This window comes from Anopheles coluzzii, chromosome 2 (assembly GCF_943734685.1).
Source record: "Anopheles coluzzii chromosome 2, AcolN3, whole genome shotgun sequence".
NCBI classification, from domain to species: Eukaryota; Metazoa; Arthropoda; class Insecta; order Diptera; family Culicidae; genus Anopheles; species Anopheles coluzzii.
The window spans coordinates 111341201-111360390 of NC_064670.1; the positions used below are offsets into that span (position 1 = coordinate 111341201).

Genomic DNA, 19190 nt, shown 5'->3' on the forward strand with positions numbered 1-19190 from the left:
CGTGTTTCCCGTTTTTTCGTGCAAAACCATGTGCCAAACCGAACATCCCTGGCCCATGGGTGCTAATGGAAATTGGCAATCGGTTTTTGGAAACACTCGTGCAAATATGTAATGCTATTACGAGACAAAAGCGAACCGATCGCTCCCCGCTTAGAAGTGTTACGGACCAGGGTGTCGGGGATTTACAGCGGGAAAATTTAAAACAAATTATTACTAGACACGTTTCGAAAACTCGAAATACTGCTGCTGTCTCCCGATCCTTTGTGCGCAAACGTTGAATTTTCCCCCATAAGGCAGAAACGATTGCTTTGTGTGAGTCATAGTGTGAGTGTTGCTGAATACAGCTAAGACCATTATGTGCATCAGCAAATCTCCCGGGGGGCCAGCTGTTGTTCCCTTCTATAAAGTCGGTTGTAAAAAGGTTGGGAAAATCCAGCCGTATCATAGCAGGTCTCTGCCGGGTTTGCACGGGTCATACTGTGCCCGTACCGATTCCGTCAACCCTGCCGACCCAGAGGATCACTCCTCTACAGTGCGCTTGAACGTACTGAGAGCGGAGCTGCTTATTCGAAACCGTTGAGCGAGAGAGCGGCCGGCTTCATGACGTGCTTCAAACGGGCAATAGCAATGGAATGGAAGGGTAGGAGTAAGCCGGATTGAACCGATCGTGCCGTCTCTCGCCTGTACCCACTGTACGATCGTGTCTTATGATCGGTAGCGGGGGTAAGAAGGTGTACCATAAACGCATACACACTCACGTGCACGAATAAAGCCACCTAACAAACGGGGTGCGATAGAAGAATGGCTCAGCTACCTGTGTACACGTACCGCAGGTAAGGTAAGCTCAGCACCACTGGCCAAAGCCCCAGACAGAAGAGTCTACGCACTGGTGGCAAGCGGTGTACAGTACCTGTGTGTGCCCCTGTGTCGTTCTGCGTTCTACTGCGGCCAGACGGAGACGGAGCACCTCGATCTCGGAAAAGCGCGTATCCTTCGGAGCGAGATCGGGCCGTCTAGACGGAGCCCGAGAGATCGAGCGATCTGCGAGTGTGTCACACCGTCTCTCACGCACCTGTAGCAGCAGCAGCAGCGACAGTGGTAGCAGTAGCAGCGACAAATCTCTGTTTGCTCTCAGCTCAGAGATCTCGGCTCTCCGCAGCGGGTCCGCTAATAGCCCTATATATCCTCGGTGCGGCATCGAACCGGACTCAATTAAACGTCCGATCCGCACACTACCCGGTCGAGCTGAAGCTGCTTGAAGCTGAGTGAGGCCGCTTGAAAGCAGCGCACTTGCGTGGTTCAGAACAAGAAACATAAAAGATAGATCGCGAGTTTTTTGTTTGTTACAACCCCTGTCGCTTACGGATGTTTAGCGCGCGCAAACACCGTACTGGATAGGTTAGTAGTAGCAATAAAAAAAAAGATCGTGTAACCAGTGACCAGGAGTGAAGTACCACGAAAAGTGTGCCTGTATATTGTTGCGGTTCTGCAAAATAGCCGTACCCGGAAGGAATCGAGTAAAATATGCAACAACAGTAAAAGATTCGAGAAAGTGTGAGCAAACGCGGACAACCCCAGTGTATGTGTGTGTGTGTCCCGTTGCCTCTATAGTTCTTCCGCAAAGTGAGTGTATATCCTTCGCATGTAAGTGTGCAAGTGTGTGTATGTGTGTGTGTGTGATTTTGCACCAAAACTAAAGCGCACTTCAAAGTGAAGACGAAAACGAAACTACTCTAAAACACTATACCAGTACACACATAGCACCAGGATATATACACACGTGTTGAAAACCGCTTCAAAACAAAATGACGCCCAAACCAGAGGAAAGCATTCCGGTCGTGCACGTCGGCGACGAGCGGGAGCTGAACGAGCCGAGCCTAAACAACAGTGCCAGCCTGAGCAATCTAAGCGCTAACCTGAAGCTGAACGCCTTCATCAACAATGGCTTCGTGAGCGACTGTGCCCAGGCGGCGGAGAAGCAGCCCGGCAAGGATAATCACGAGGACGAGCTGCGCAAGGAGACAAAGAACAGCAACCAGCATGGTGTCGTGATGGTGGCCACCAATGGCGCCAGCACGGGGGCAGCAGTAGCCGAAAAACCGGTCGTAGACTTTGACGATCTGCTGCCGCACGTGGGCGAGTTTGGCCGATATCAGAAGATACTGTTCCTGCTGATGATACCGTTCGCGTTCTTTGTGGCGTTCGTGTACTTTTCGCAAATTTTCATCACCCTCGTGCCGGAGGAGCACTGGTGCTACGTGCCGGAACTGCAGCACCTGTCCGTGGAAGAAAGGTACGTGTGCTTTAGCGTGTGTTTGTGAGTAGCAGTGGTAGTAGTAGTAGTAGTATTAGAGTACGTAGTTAGTAGTGGTTGCCTTGGTCAGTATCATGCTACGCCATCACGATGGTTCTTTGGTTCGATGAGTTCCATGGCTCAATCGTCCCCCGATCGAGGGTTTCAAGCACTCTTTTGAGTGTGTGTGTGTGTGTAAGTGAACTTTAAGCACTAATCGGGGTTCGGACGTTGTGTCGTCACAGCCAGCACACCCACACGTAAGGTTGTGCATACGACGGTGCCCTCTAAGTACGCGATCGCGGCAAGGTGTCCGCATATGATGTGCCTGCCTCGTCCGTTGTGTTTTGACCATAGCGTCGAAGCGTCTTTGAACTAAGCCCGCTAGAGCGTGGCCGCACATACACACACACGGACACTCTTTTGTCGTTGGTGAGCTGAAGACGGGCGCGGATTGTGATCGACGGTAGAAGCAGCAGCAATGGCTCTGTCAAGGTTTTTTTGACGATGTGTTTGGGGTTTTCTTCTACAGCCTTTTTTTTTTGCTTTAAAACGAAACACATACAAAAACACAGCAATGCATCACGATCACCTATTGCCATATGATGTGTCGTTGCATGTTGGTGGGAAATATTAAAAAACAAACAACAAAAAACACTTTCTATTGATTTCGATCGATCGAAGGATAACTGTGCACGGGCTGTGGCATACAGTTTGGACACAGATTACCTTTGTGACTAGTGCCTTTTCGGCTGGATGTAATTGCAAGTTCACACTGCATGGTCGCACTCTGCACTGATCTTGCGGTTGGCGGTGTGAAATTCCAGCCTAAAGATCACGCTAGCTTCCGTGTACTGCTGTGACCTGCAAGCATGACTCAGTGCACTGGTGCATTACGTTCGACCGCAGACGAGACGCACAAAACCCCTGCACACAATTTACTTCCTCATTCAGCGCCAAAGCAAGGTCTATTAAATGTAGCATTTTCTTTCAAGAATAAAATGCACTCATCGTGTGTGTGTGTGTGTTGCAGTAGAAAAAAAACCTCCCTCCGCGTTGCAATGCTGCACAAACGGGGTGCATTGATTCCGTAGCTGGCGGCCACTCAAGTGCGCGGTACACCACACATGCCGGATCTCAGGCACTTCCTTTTTTTTTTGCTTTGCTTTGCTTCGCGCATTAGTAGCATCGCGTTTACTACAAATCATTGAGGCAGAGCTTGTGCCATTGACGTTTGCAATGCACAAACGGCACAAAGTACAACGTACGTAAAGCGATGTGTTATGAACGTGTACTTACAAATAGCTGCAGCCCGTGCATAAAAGTTTTTGGATCGCTCGTTCAAGCGATTTGTATTTGTGTAACCCGCCGTGACATGGTACAGAGCATGTTTGTCATGCTTTCTGCCACCAGCAAAAAGCTTCTATTTTCAGTGTAATGTTGCTCGAACAACGTCGACCGGTTGCAACAGCCAAACGGCCACATTGACCCTGAAGCGTCAATATGTATGGGCAGATGAGCCCATAATTATTCGCAATTGTTTGGTGAGTACGCTTCTAGCTTCCAAAATCATACCCTCTTTACGCAATCTGCTTGGCCATGCCAAGTTTCCACTGGCATGCTTCATTTGAGCTGCGTGGTTCGATCGTTTAATTTTGCGCTCTCGAGCCATCTCGGTTAATTGCCGGTCCATGGGTCTCTCTATCGACACCCTCCCGGCGTGTGTGTGCGTGGTTATTGTTGTGTGCGATCAATTACTGATCGATTGATCCGCGAGGCTCATCCACTTCCAAACAAACGCATTAAACGGCCATAGCAAAAAAGAGCGCCACCAATCTCCTAAGCACGCGCGATGCACCTATTCGAAAAGTTTCAACTTCAACTTGACCCAAATTCGAGGTAACGCACCTTGCGCGACCGGCAAACGTGTTTTTCCCCCGCGTAGCCAAACCTGCACAAGCAGCTACCGTGTGTCTGCCTGCCTGCTTGCTTAGCTTTGCGACAAACTGTGTGCTTGCGACCCAATGTGGCAAAGAATCGCAACGGATCACGCCAATTAAGCCTGCAGCAGAAATTGAAGTTCAAAGACGCACGTCCGAGTGCGGGAAATAAGCAGCCGGACAACGCACACCCCCCACAGCACACTCACCCCGCACGGCCCGTTTGCCATTCCCGTCAAGGTTTGAGCCGATTTCACACAGAAAAGCGCGCTTCCCCCTTTTGTGCCTCCGATAACTGTCGAATCATCTCGGCTCAACATTTTTCCTGCAGATCGGGCGGGGAGGACTGTTGTTCTGGTGGGTGTCAGCTTTTTTAAAGGTCAAATTGGGCCTCTCGGACGTCTCAGTGCATCGTGTGCGCTCTGACAGGTGCGCATAATGTGCAGAAAAAAGGCGTTTTCCTTCTGTGCGAGAGGCTAATCAACCTCCTCCTCCCAAGAACTCAAAGCGCGAATTGCGTGCGCAGTTTTGATTGAAATACCACACGCCCAGGTTAAGGCCGGAACGGGGTGGGCGTGCTGGTGTGTGATCGATCGTGAGTAATCGAATGCCGCCGCCCCGTTAGCAGGTTGCATGATACTATCGTGCTATATAGGTAAAAATGCTTAAGCTCATGCTGACCACTACTCCCGTGTCAAAACACGTTCGCTGCTAGTGCTGGCGGTGAAGCAGTGCACACACAGAAGGGGGCCGCCGCCGGTCCCCACCAGCAAACAAGATGGCCTCATTTATCTATGCTCGTTGTGAAATAGACATTTCGCAACGGCACACGGCGCAAGTAGCACCCACGATGCCGACGGGTTTCGGGGAGGTAGTATTGGAAATCCCCTTGCACTGTGTGCAGTAACAGTACACGCTTTATTGTGAAATTCCACTGGAAATGCTGAAAACATTCAAGGACTTTTGGCGCATGTCGCGATGAGCCTGTGGACGGTTTACAAGTCACAAGTGCACTGCTACTGGCAAGAAGAAACAGCAAGAGTCCTGAACGAAAAACGGTCCACACATACACACACACACACATGATATTGGCAAGCTAATCGAGTTGTTCTGATCTACAATTCAGGCCTAATCCTTGCAAGCAAACGAACGCCACCGCAGCCGCATTAATTGAGTTTATGTTGCAGCGCAAACATGGGCAGTGGGCCTCCGCCTTCGGCCATTGTTGTTTGCACACATGGTTGCACCGGGCGTCTTGCGGCTTGCGCACGCCGCCCGAGCGCACCAACCGCGCCGGTGCACGCCTCGTGATGAAAACGGATGAGCTTGTAGTGATCGGGTAGAATACGGCTACAAAAATTGAGAACGCCTCTTGACGTATGCCCCCCCCCCCCCCCCCCGCAGGGTGGCCTTGAAGGTACAGCAATTAAGCTGTGCTGCACAGTGGCAGCACTCCTCCTCCCATACAGCAGCACACGTGAATGTTGGCAATGTGCAGAACTTGCCGCGCATTGCATTGGCGCGTGCTCGTGGCGCTTTGGCGCTATGTTTTTTTATGGAGTAGAAAAACTGGCCACACCGCGCGTGGAAATCCGGACCATTGTCAGGTGTATGTGTGTGTGTGTTTGCTTTGAGGGTCATGCCGCGCGCCACACTTAAGCTCACGGTGCGAGGGGAGAGGGCTATACCCCAGCTACACTCGAGTGAAAGTCCGAGGTGAGTAAGTCAAACCAAGTGCAGGCGCAAACCTACCTCTAGAACTACTTCTACCGGGCGACCCCACCTGGTATTTGTGAGGGGGAGAAGGGGCAATTTACTGTAATCAAACATGTGTTACACATTGGGTGTGACATAACGTGTGTGTGTCTGTGTTGTTCATGGAATTCCGCACCACACTAGGAAGTTCAAGCGTTGTCCAACGACCTATTTATCTAGCGCGGCCCCACACCAAGTGTCATGGTCGGTCACGTGGTAAAGGGTATTTGGGGCGAATGGCTCTCTATCACTGCTGCTGCCGCTAGGAAGTGGTTCCAAATTGTGTCTTTTAAAAACGGTTTGACAACCACCCGTCCGATGCGGCGATGCCGTAATACAGAACACAAAACCCATCCAAGCGGGAGATCCATTAATCGGGGCACCACCAGTAGCAATCTAGATAAGGAATGGGGAAGCCCCATTTCGTACGTCAACCCCGGCGCTCGGCCAGGAAATGAAGACAGGAAGCAGAACGACCGAAATTGGTAGTAGAGCGGTAAAGGTACGGAAGGATCGTTTCGATCGATGGTAACCATATGTGCTGTCAATGTGCGGTGCAATATCGCGCCTCCGTAACTACGTAACTTTTTTGTTTTCGTCCGTTGTGTACCACGCGGGGTATTACGTGTTCAAAAACCAAACCAATCCTTTATATGTCCGTTCCGTTACGGCTTTTATGACGCACTGACGTCATTGCTAAACCGTCGTGCCAGCCCCATGATGTGGTACAATTGCAGGATCCGTCCGCAGGAAACATCCGGGATGGTTGGCTTGCGTCAGAAGCAACAAAATCGTGCCCAAGTTGATTTGCAAAGGACACACGCGTGGAAGGAGCGCACCCTTGCACTTGATTGATAGACGGGTGAGATGATGGTTTAGATTCGTGAAGTTCGTGATTTGCTTTAACATCCGGAGGTCAGCCAATGGATGTGCCTCCTTCAAAGCCTTTTGGCAAACGAGAAGCTTTCTGAGAAGGAAGATTAGTTTACTTTCCATCTGTTATGTACAGGGAGAATGTAAATTAGTATAATTTATGGCAAATGCAGAAACAGACATGTTTATTGATTGTTTTATTCGATCAACATAAAACCAAACATTAAAATTGTTTGTTTTGGCTTCGACTTTATTCAAAACTGATGTCAACTGGATGGAATTTCTAGAACTGTCTTAATTCAATCGGATATTCATGCTGTTGGCATAAATATCGTCAACAGCGAAAGGATTGCGCTAAGGGAGAGACAACACCCGACCCACCCCAAACGAAACTTAAACAAAACAACTTCAGACACACACAACCGAGAGAAACAAAAACACCACCCAGTCGCCAATTGAAAGTGTTTTTTTTTAATGCCTGTCACCAAACAAGTCACCGGGTACGGCGGGTGGGGAAGTGTTTTTGGCAATATAAAACCGCTTGAGAGGTGCCGGTCGCGGACAAACGCGTCATCGCGACATTGGACAGCTTCCAAAAAAGTTGTCCGAAATCATGCAAATCGCTTGAATCCCTTGAAACGAAAAAGCGCAAACAGGCACACAGTTGAAACAATCGATAACCCCCCGTCCAGGCGGATAATCTGGTAGATCTGGTCCACCTTTGCCGCTGTGGGTGATAAATGATTCAAGTCTAGCAGACTGCATTGACATATCGCAAGGTGTCGAAAGAATTGTTCTATGATACCACGCTCCCAAATAGAAGCGTGCACCTTAATTAGCTAAGATAGGGGTGAAAAAAGTCTAAACGCTCAACTCACCTCACTTCTCCTTCCGCTTACAAAGGAACACAACGCGCCAGAACACGCTGGACAAAAACGCACGCAATACAGATGCGGAAATAGAGCCACAGAGCAACAACAACAGCAAAACAACGCTGACCGCAACCAACTACCACTTGCCTAATGGTTTAACCATAGCCGTGAAAAAGGGCTTCCCTTTCAATGCTGTTCCGCTGGCTGTGGTGCGTTCGCTGGCCGATGCTGTTGTTTAATAAACCTTGAAATTCGATTAAAAAATCCATTCCTCTTAGACGTGCGTCTCCGCGTCCGGGTGCCGTGGCAAGAAAACAAGAGAACACACACACACAGGCCGGTAGAACGGTTTGTCTTTGGCGTGAAACGAATCGTTTGTCTTCGGAAGTGCGGTGTCCATGGTTTTGGGCTACTTCCCGACGCCCTACCAGAACTAGTAGACTTCAGCAAAAGTTATTGTTTAATTCAATTTCCGTCTACAACCTGTCAATGAGTTCTTGATTAAGGGCGATTGAAGAATGGTTTGGTCAAACTACGCAGACAGGTGTTTGGCGTTTTTGGGACGCCGTATAGAGGATCATATCTTGAACACGATCACGATTCTGTACATGATCTTGACAGTTAGCGAGAGGGGCATTGGAGTACATATTGATATCTTTTTTCAATAATCAAGGGCCCCGCATTTGTTTGCTGTAGGCGATCTTTAGTCACGAATTTAGATAATTTGACAATCAGGTTTTTTTCGCTTCTAGAACCAGACATCTGTGCTGAGACTCGCGCTGTAAAAACTGGTTAATTGGGAGAGGACCATGCCTTTAATTTATGCTGCCCTGTCAATCTTGACTTTCAGCAAAATACATTTGTCATGACGGACTTCCTGACTTCCTTTGCCCATTCCGAATGTTTCCCCCTTAACTCCAGCAATGAAGGATTAGCCAAAAGTTGCCAAAAAACACAAACAGAGTCATTGTGTTGCTAAACCTGTTTAACGGCTTACAGTATTCTCGCACATTCCGCGGCACCTTTTTTATTACAGATTTTGCTTCGCGACCAAGTCTGTAAGGGTTTTCATAAATAATAGCCTTTTTAGCACTGCAGTCAAATGAGCGACACGGAGACATTAATTATCCGACGCTAATAAACGCCCGTTGTTGCTAACCAACCCAAAACCCGCAGCTACTTTATAACCTCAATAAGCAATCCATCTGACCGGGCGTTTTGTTGTTTAGCTGAAGGAGGCGCTCTCTAATGGTTTCTCGGTTGCCCTGGGTCCTGCTGCGCCAGTTCCGCCAGTTCGAGCTTCCGGGTACTGGGCTTACAGTTCAATTCCACTGTTTGCCTTCGCACAGCAAGAAGTCGTGGTAAATCGGAACTTGACCCCTTTGCCGGCGAAACGGTGATTGATTCGAAATTGATTCTACGGTGGTTTTAGGGGAGGTGGAGGCCTTTGGGCTGCCAGATCGGAACTCTGAAGCTAACAACAAGCTAAGGGTGAATTGACTCGCTGTAGATCGTGAAAATTAATCAATCGAAATGGAACTTGCAACAGCACATAAGGTCTACAAGGAAAAAACACAAGCTAACAAGAACCGCGATAGCCAGAAAGGATCAAATTACTATCATTTGTGTTTTTGCCTTCTCATCGATTCTTGACAGCAGCGTCTGTTGTGTTCTAATAATAAATCTTATACCGATTTGCAAAAGCAACAAATATTAACACACACACACACACACACACACACACACACACACACACACACACACACACACACACACACACACACACACACACACACACACACACACACACACACACACACACACACACACACACACACACACACACACACACACACACACACACACACACACACACACACACACACACACACACACACACACACACACACACACACACACACACACACACACACACACACACACACACACACACACACACACACACACACACACACACACACACACACACACACACACACACACACACACACACACACACACACACACACACACACACACACGTGCAAAAGCTAACTCTCATTCCTGCTCATTCCAATTATCTCCTGGAACCACCTCAACGGTTCATTGACTGGGCTCGCGAGTGAAGGGAATCCAAATCCCGGCAGCCAGCTCGGGTACCTAGTAGGAGCAATGACTTTCGTAGCATCTCAAGGATGCACAAGCATAGCAAACGATCGCCTTTTTCTTTGTTCCGTGTCTGCTGGACTGCTCATCAGTGTGCTAGAAGAAGCAAACGAATCTGTTTTTTTTTACATGATTTTGCACATGATCTTCATCTTCGCACGAATGGAGGTTGCTGTTCCTCAATGCCTAACTATCGTGTTCACATAGAAACTGCCACCAGCCACCACAACAACAACAAGATTGTGTGACTGGTGGCCGTAAACGTGAGCAGAGCAATTCCCCATCCAACGATAGCCATCCTTGTTTGTTAACAACCTGCCTTTCCTTTGCCTCTTTCCCTTTCAACTCCAGACGAGCATTAGCCATTCCCGTGGACGAGTCGTACGGAGCGGAGCTGGACGCTGGTGTGGTCGGCGATGGAAGCCCACCGATCAGCTACAGCAAGTGTACGATGTATGCCGTTAACTTCACCGAGGTGCTCGCCAACAACATACGCAAAGCGGATCCGTCCTGGCCGACGCAACCCTGCCGGCACGGCTGGGAGTACAACTTTACGGACGTACCGTATCAAACCGCTGCAACGGATGTAAGTAAACGAGCGGGAGGCAGGCGACAAGGGACAATGGAAACCGCCTTTTCCAGTAGTGTGAAGATTATTAATGGGATCTTTCTTTCGTTGCACAGTTCGAATGGGTCTGCGATCATGCCTATCTGCCGACGTTGGCTCAGTCCATCTTCTTCCTGGGCGCGATCGTCGGTGGCCTGCTGTTCGGCTGGATTGCGGATCGCTACGGGCGCATTCCCGCCCTGGCCGGGTGCAATCTCATCGGCTTTGCGGCCGGTGTCGCTACGGCATTCGTCGGCAACTTCTGGCAGTTCAGCTTGTGCCGGTTTCTGGTTGGATTTGCCTTCGACAACTGCTTCACCATGATGTACATTTTAGGTAAGGACTTACATCAGAACACACATTTATCATTTTATATGCTTATAATTTCAATTTACAAGCCACATGTGATGCCCCAGATACAATTCTAATACACAATAATCCTTGCCTAGAACTAGAGATAGACAGGTGGGGTTTTTGCTGTCCGAACTAATTCTAACCCTTCATTCGCAAACCAACGCATGCTCGCGTGTGAGAATGACTGACAGTGGCCGGCATATGCATGCACTGTTTGCACTTTGATGCGACCTTATTAAACGTATTTAATGCCTTCCCCAGCCGGCAAACCCCACCAAAGGCTCATCCGCACCGCTCGATTCCTCGGGCAGCCGGTTGGTGAGCGAAGGTGATTGCCTTGGAATGGGAAGGATTTATGGTGCCGTGTACTACAAGCCTTCTACCGGTGCTTGGTGCTAGAATGCATACAAATATAGACTAGGTAATGTGGCATCGGTTACCCACATAGTTCATGAAGAATGTAACTCTTACTACAAGTAGCACGAGAGCACAAAATGTCGCGATTTCATTAAGATACCCAAAGGAACCTTAACAACTCGCACCAATTAGCACACTTAGCACGTGCTACAGCACGTTCATTCGATTAGATCAAGCCCACCACAGATAAGCGACAACCGTAACTACATAAGTTAATCGTGTCACAGAATGCGTTCGGCAGCGTGTACTTAACCCGATTCCATCTCGAACACTTGTCGGTCGACCGGTACCGATCGTGCAGTAGAGCAATTAATTACACCACAGGTTAGTAATTTAACACTACTGCAATCGTCCGATAAGAGATCAAAATCGTGCATGGTTTTTGATTGTAATGCTGCTGCTGCTGCTGCCCGGCATCACGATCACGTGGAATTGCTAATGAAAGTTTAGCTTAAACGTAACGATAACCTAATAGACCATTTGTGAAGTCGGGACGGGAAACTTATTGCTGCCTTCCGTGCGCAGGTGCACCCTGCTATTTGACCACCAGCAAGTAATAAATATTCCCTCAACCGTTTTGTCGCTTTTTAAACGGGTTGTTTAATGCATACTCCACGTGCAATTAGAAGGGATATTTTTCGTGTCTCCAGCCTAGGTTGGGGGATTTTCACACCGATTGGCCAGATTTATGATAACGGCAAGCAACAAGCAAAGGCCACCGTTAAACCGACAAATTGAGTTAATATTTTACCGTAGGCAACGTTCTCTACCGCCAGACCGTTAACGATGGTAATGAACGAGAATCAAAAAAAGATTTTATGCGACGATTATAACTGCACGACAGGCCCTTCCGTTCGCTCTGTTCGCAATACGTCCCAGTGGGAACACAAAGAAAATGCAATGTGCAAAACACTTTTATTTGCGAAAGGTTCCATGGCGTCGTGTTTAAATGCGTATGACTTCATCGTACGGCGAGAGATAAGGTGACGATAATTACAATGCCTAGAATGGGTCCAACAAAATGCATTCTCATGAAGCTTTTTTTTATTAAGCCTCCCATATGAGCTGCGAGTAGTTCTTGACAGAATCTGTGGGCCTGTTACTGTCGATCAATGGAAGTTACGCTCGCAACGTAATAGTCACGATTGTATAATCGCCACGCTGGATCAGTTTATGATGTCTTTATTAACCTCACCACTTGATTCAGTCTCTCTACCACCTTCCATACATTGCTGTAGACGAGATCTAGACCTTGCGGGTTGGTCGATTTCCGGTGCTTATGCGACCAGCAACTTCGACCTCTTCCAAGTGTTTTGGCTCCGCCATGTCTCTCCGGACGCACACGTCAACACGGGCTGCGGTCACTAACCTAGCACCGTGCACCAAGTTCAAGTACGTTCAGGCAACGGTTACATATGGCCCAGTTAAGGAATGTCAACGCCGTGCAGCTTACCATCTGGCAAGGCCATCGGCTAGCAAGTTTGCGCTCAGGCTTTTTGGGCTCCGAAAAGCAATTTCCTTCCGACGCGGGGATCAAAGTGAAGGTCACAAACCACCAAACATGGTGACTTCATTCACTAAGGCCCCACTGCTCGGCTTGGCTTTATGGGACCCCTTGGGGCACGGAAAGGCTTCCCGTGATGTAAAGGGCCCACAGATCCCTCTCATTGATCAATAACTTGTTCAAAATGTATAGTTCACTCACCTTTTCCAACGATCAGTGGTTTCGATCAGCGAAGTTTTTCCAGCACCATTGTGCTAGAGCTCCTGCACACAAGAAGCTGATTTTCGTTCCGGTTTTATGATTTCCGCTCCATTTTCGAATGTGAATGTTGCGGTGACCGCGAATTTTTTAAAACACTCAAACCACCACCAGTGCCGCCGCTTCGGATCCGTTCAAGGCCATCCACGCTTGATGGCCATGTGTGTGTGTGTATGTGTCGACAACTTCAACCAGTAGCCTCCAGCGTGAGCCATGTGCAAAACTGTGAGCGAGCTTAACACATAGAAGACGTGGATGCTCATAAAGTACTTCCAAGCCTAGCTTCTTCGATTGAGGCGCCCTCATATACCTGGTGAGGTGATTTTCGGCCACTTAATGGTCATTTAAATGTTTCGTGTTTTTCTCCTCCATCCATTTTCCTTTCACTATTATGCCTCTCTCACACGGACACACACCTCGTCTGGCACCTCGGCGGTGGCACCGGTGTACTCCAATTCTTGAAAGATCCTACTATTCGGTTCACTATCAAGGGGAGGTGAAAAACTGGCCTGTTATATGAAACTGTTGCGATATGCTGCAGCTGACAGTTAAATTCTTGCTCGCCGCCCGAAGGCCACCAAACAAACGTACACTCCGACAGCTTCGAAGTGAAAGACAAAGAACATCCCGCAACGACCGGCTTGGCGAACGTTCAACGCGAAGGACCATTCTAATTTATGATAAATGGATGGAAGGGTGCTGGGCCGGTTGCAAAAACGAAAAAAAAAACCAAAAAGAAATTCAAACAGAATGTTCCGCATAGTTTAATGTGCGGTGGTCTCCTCCGTTACGGTGTGACACACCTTCGGACGGGGTTCACGGGGACGATAAAATCAGACCGAAGGCTCGACAGAATTTGTCGTAAATTTGTGTTCCATTCTAGTGCCATTTTGCGTGTACCCCGTTAATGGTGTCATTATTGATCAAGAACGTCTACACAGCAGGGATCGAACGAATGCCCTTGTCATGCCTCTCACTGCCTGCCACGCTAATGGGTATTAGGATCCAGTGCTCAATTTATAGCACTCGTTGCGTGCACTGCCTGTTGCACAGGATCCACAAGCCGATCGCTCCAAGATCCATATCCGACCGCATCTTTGCAGCAGAGTTCCAATCATCAGTCTCATTCGCGATGTCAAACTGTGCACAACCAGTACGCTGTTGTTGATTGAGGTCATTTGTAAATATTGCCGCTAGGCAACAGTGCCACAGCCTGACATCCATAATTTGCTACCTCAGTTACAAACGTGCGCTCGAATTGGCAATTTAACATAAAACCAGCTCCATGATTATTAAACACCAACCCGTACCCGGGTTGGGAATTACAATGTCTAGCTCCAATACACCGAGTAGTACGTGGAATGCCATAACTAGTTATTATCGTGATGATCCACTACCATCCATCAGCAACAGGTGTGCAGTTCCGGATGACCGTATATGCCTAATCCCCACTGTCTCACCCTCCCGCTAGCGCCACTGTGCTAGTTACTAATTCTAATGGTGTTGTTCTTGCTCCAATTAGCATACCGTCTGGGCATCATCTCTACCCACCCTCAGCCACCCATACGAAGTAAACACTTCGTAAGTCCCCCGCACGTCCCGATTACACCGAATCGTAATGCATTCGTCCGTCGGTTCGAGTTATTAACACTGAATGGTCATTTGAGTGTAAAAAATAAGGCAACAAAAAAGCCGATCCGTACAAATCACAAGTTCGACCTTCGAACGAATGATGTGACAGAATAAATAAACATGTTAATTGATGGAGCAGTGCGTGCGGTGCAAGTGTGCAAAATAGCACCCGCATTTCCTTAACACAATCACCACTGCCCACGCCAACTACGGGGGATCGGGAGGGCGGTTTGGCGTGACCGTAGAGCCAAGACAATCCTCTAGCAGCAACAGCAGCGGCAAACGCTGAGGAGGAGGTGTTTGACACTAAAAATGCTAAACAACGACGACTGTTGCTGGCGGCAAAGAGAGTTGGGAGATTAGTAACGCCTTAGCTGATAGTAATGCAGTGTTCCTCCCTCGGGCGGATGGATGATGGATATTCATTTGTCCAGATGTGGTACCACAGAGTTAAACAGGTTACACCTGTTGCCCTGCATCAATCATACACGGCTTTTTAAACGATCAACTGTGCGAAGCCGTCCTATGAATATTTCATTAGCTCAGTTTGTCATAAATGTCGATGATTAAATTTGTCAGCCAGAGCAAATATCAGTAGGAAATGTTCACTAGCTTTCATTAGCCAGCTATAGGTCACAGTCTAATGGGCATTTCATGTTGGCTTTCCGTGGATTTCCGTATCTAGCAAATGTGTTGGCAAACTTCTGTAAGCAACAATTAAAATAACACACTTTCCAAAATAATTTATCTCCCGCTACAGTTCTGGAATACGTTGGCCCGAAATGGCGCACCTTTGTCGCCAACATGTCGATCGCACTGTTCTTCACCACAGCTTCCTGCGCACTGCCCTGGATTGCGTACTATCTGGCAGACTGGAAAACGTTCGCCATTGTCACATCGGCACCGCTTGCTTTGGCCATCCTTACCCCACTGGTGGTACCGGAATCGGCAAGGTAAGCACACCGTTATTCCCTTTCCCCTCAGCTCGGTTTTAATGTAAACCAACCCACTTTCCCATCCCTCTAGATGGCTCGTTTCGCAGGGTAAGATTGACAAAGCCATCGGAATCCTGAAGAAGTTTGAAACGATCAACAAGAAGACGATCGATGCCAAGGTGTATCAGGAGTTCAGTGACAGCTGCGTGCGGCTTCAGGAGGAAGAGGCGGCTAACAGCAACTACTCCGTACTGGATCTGTTCAAGACGCCACGGCTGCGCAACATCACCATCCTGCTGATCGTCATCTGGATGGCCATCTCGCTCGTGTTCGATGGCCACGTGCGTAACGTCGGCTCGCTCGGACTCGATCTCTTCTTCACGTTCACGGTCGCTGCCGCCACCGAGCTGCCGGCCGATACCTTCCTCACTCTGACGCTGGATCGTTGGGGACGGCGATGGTTGGCCTGCGGCACGATGGTCGCCAGCGGGTTGTTCAGTCTGTTCGCCACCATGGTACCGATGGGTAAGTGTTCTGCCGTTCTTGCAGCACGAAACTTGTTCCCTCTGATCCAATCCTAAACTCCATGCGCTCTTATTCTCCTACCCTCCTCAGGTGCCTACTCAGCAACGTTGGCGATTTTGGGACGCTTCAGTGTGAACATTTCGTACAACATCGGGCTACAGTACGCGGCCGAGCTGCTGCCGACCGTCGTCCGGGCGCAGGGCGTCGCGTTCATCCACATCATGGGCTACGTCGCGAGCATTGTGGCACCGTTCGTCGTCTATCTGGCCAACATCTCGCCCTCCCTGCCGCTGATAGTGCTGGGCATTTTGGGTATCTTCGGGGGACTGCTGTCCCTGCTGCTGCCCGAAACACTTGGACACGACCTGCCGCAAACTCTTGCCGATGGTGAAGAATTCGGACGAGGGCAAAAGATCTGGGACTTCCCCTGTCTCACGAAGTAAGTACTGGCTGTCCGGCGCTGCTCGCAAGAAGCGGAGTGCTAATGTTAGTCTGTTTTCCCCTTTTGCAGGAAAGTGGATGACGACGATACCTGCGACGATCTGCCCGTGGAGCGATTTACCCGTGCCACGTCCAAGACCTCGATCGGAGCGTCCCTGCGGGCATCGACCCGTGGTGAGCTGCGTTCGAGCATGCTCAACCGTTCGATACGTTCGCGCGTATCGGTCCGCTCGCTGGCCCAGTGCAAGGAGGAACAGATTTCGGGCGGCGTGTAGAAACCGCTTCCAAACGGCTACCGTCCTATCGGTAGCACGGGTTGTGGAAAGTGCACGGAAAAGTGCATACGCTCCGTTTGTGACGGTTCCGTTCTAAAATGTGTAGGATTTTTTTCTGTTTCGGTTTAATTTGTGTTTTGTTTTAAAAGCGTCAGTGCATTGTGGTACAATTCTAGTCAACCGTATCGGATGATTTTCAGAGAGAGGTAACACACACTTGACATAATTAAGTTTTACACGCTGGGTCATCGGTTAGAACGGAGGTGCTGCCCGGTGAAAAAGGCGCACAAACAACACCGCATGCCGACGCATACGCGACCAGGAGCGGCAAAGTAGAAATGCGTGCAACAGTTCCTAATACCAGGATATCGAAATTTCACGCAAAAGCACAACGCCATAAGAAAGCAAACGGAGTGGCCAAAATCGATGCATCGAAAAGTATTATCCTTCGAAGCTGCAGCTACAGTAGCAGCATAATCGAAGAACTATGTGTTTGTTGATTTGTGCAGTGCTAAGGAGCGTATGGTGTAACGCGTCCCTGCAGCATCTCCATACGGCGTAAGCGGGGGAGGTAGGAAGCCGTTTCAGTAAACGCAAAAGTATTACGAGTTCCCCCGCTTTGGTATAGCGAGTTCGCGAACGCTATTGTATTTAACACGCATAGGAGTACTCACTATCGCTAGGGAATTGAAGCTAATTTATGAGCCAGATTTACGTTAGTATTAATCCAGGATATTAGGGAAGCATCAGGTATGGAAAATGGGTTAGTTGTAAGGCTGTTGGATCCAACAGCAAACTAATCCTTGCCGAATTCGCAAGGACAGTAGACGTATAGTAAGGCAGTGTAGCTACACAAAAACGCATGCGAAACAGATGACTTAGGATGTATTAGGGAAGGAAGGAAAAGAGATTTCAATTCAGCAAAAGCAAAGACGCTCAGGAAGAAGAGCGCACAGTGTACTAACGAGACACACAGGCAGGCATATTGCAACGTTACGAAAAGTTTTATTTATTCGCCTAATCCTTACCAAACAGTCGTAACAGTTCGAAGCGTGTGCAGGACACGTACCGAAAGTGGGACGGCTTTTTATGTGATACGGAGGACTTTTGGGATGAGAGAAGAGATGGTTGTGACGGTTAAAATTGTTGTAATTTAACCAATGTAATCTCACCGTATCAAGAAAATACAATTACTCAAGCAAAAAGAACATTTATTTGGTGTTATAAGTTTTTTTTTAATAAATTGGTGTTCAAACACAAAAGTAATGAAGAAGGAAAACGTAATTCCCTTTTTATAAGTTAATGGTATAACGATCAAATCAAAATGTTATGATAATACTATTTAAAAGACAAAATGCATTACGGAAAAGGGTAAAATTATTGTTAATCGGTAAGGTCATTCCTCCGTCTAACACGAGTTCATTACATCCACCAATAATCCAATAGTTGTATGATGAATTTCTACAAGCTTCAACAAACGAAGTAACATTTTAACCTGATTCTTTATAAAACACACAAAATTAATGAGAAAATTTTGTATTTTCAGCATTACATTTTAATCGATTTTCTAACCACTAGAAGGGCATGGGAAGGGCATTGTTTGGATAGTTCAGAAACTGTTTTGTTTTTAATCTTAATTAACATGAGCATTGCATTCTAAAGAAACACCTAAATAGGGAGCTTTTAGATCAATCAACTTGGTACATACAGTTTATTATTCAAAGTTCAATAAATAATAATAAAGTTCAATAGATTAATCCAAATATCATATTGAAGGGGGAACCTGGATAACAAAGAATTTCAAAATCCATATGAACGTGATTATCTAAGTAGTGTACAAGAACAACAATTTTACGATACTAAAGTTCATAGTATTGAATTATAATTTATTTGTAACAGTTTTAATCAATCAGATACTCGATTGACTTTAGAAGATTGGCAACCTTTGGCACTAAATGAGCTAACGAAGTTACATGTACATGAGTCTCCGCGAAAAGAGTTCTAGTATTTGTAAGCCAAGAAGATATATAAAATATTAGATGTAAGGAATATGACGTGGTAAAGTTGCAACATTATTCTCAAGCAGATTAGAAAGAGAATCTCTTTCATATTGAAAGTCTAATTACTCTGATACTGAGCGAAAAAAATTGATAAGCGAACATCATTTTTAAGTTCAGCATGTTCTATGAGATGCATTATACATTCATGAACAAAAGTACTAGCAAATTCAAGCATTCCAGAGAAAAAAAAAAAACTTTAAAAAAATACTGCAAGGGGACAACATATTTAAATTTCTTTACAGTTCGTTGCACACAAGTCGCACTGCAAAATAACGGATTGCTC

The 19190-nt window shown here is 47.6% G+C and overlaps 1 protein-coding gene across 1 annotated transcript; it reads left to right on the forward strand.

Annotated features, from left to right (window-relative positions):
* Positions 1-873: 873 nt before the first annotated feature.
* On the forward strand, positions 874-18057 carry LOC120950816 (carcinine transporter). Its single transcript, XM_040369144.2, has 7 exons — positions 874-2293; positions 10251-10485; positions 10584-10842; positions 15432-15624; positions 15698-16131; positions 16222-16570; positions 16643-18057. The coding sequence occupies exons 1-7, from the start codon at positions 1806-1808 to the stop codon at positions 16845-16847; spliced, it is 2163 nt and encodes a 720-aa protein (XP_040225078.2). The 5' UTR covers positions 874-1805; the 3' UTR covers positions 16848-18057.
* Positions 18058-19190: the final 1133 nt, after the last annotated feature.

What these genes read in the sequence shown, in the direction of transcription:
- LOC120950816 (XM_040369144.2), top strand. Translation starts at nt 1,806, where the DNA reads ATGACGCCCAAACCAGAGGAAAGCATTCCGGTCGTGCACGTCGGCGAC. An exon ending in CACCTGTCCGTGGAAGAAAG is followed by an intron (nt 2,294 to 10,250) that starts GTACGTGTGCTT and finishes TTTCAACTCCAG; the next exon opens with ACGAGCATTAGCCATTCCCG. An exon ending in ATCAAACCGCTGCAACGGAT is followed by an intron (nt 10,486 to 10,583) that starts GTAAGTAAACGA and finishes TTCGTTGCACAG; the next exon opens with TTCGAATGGGTCTGCGATCA.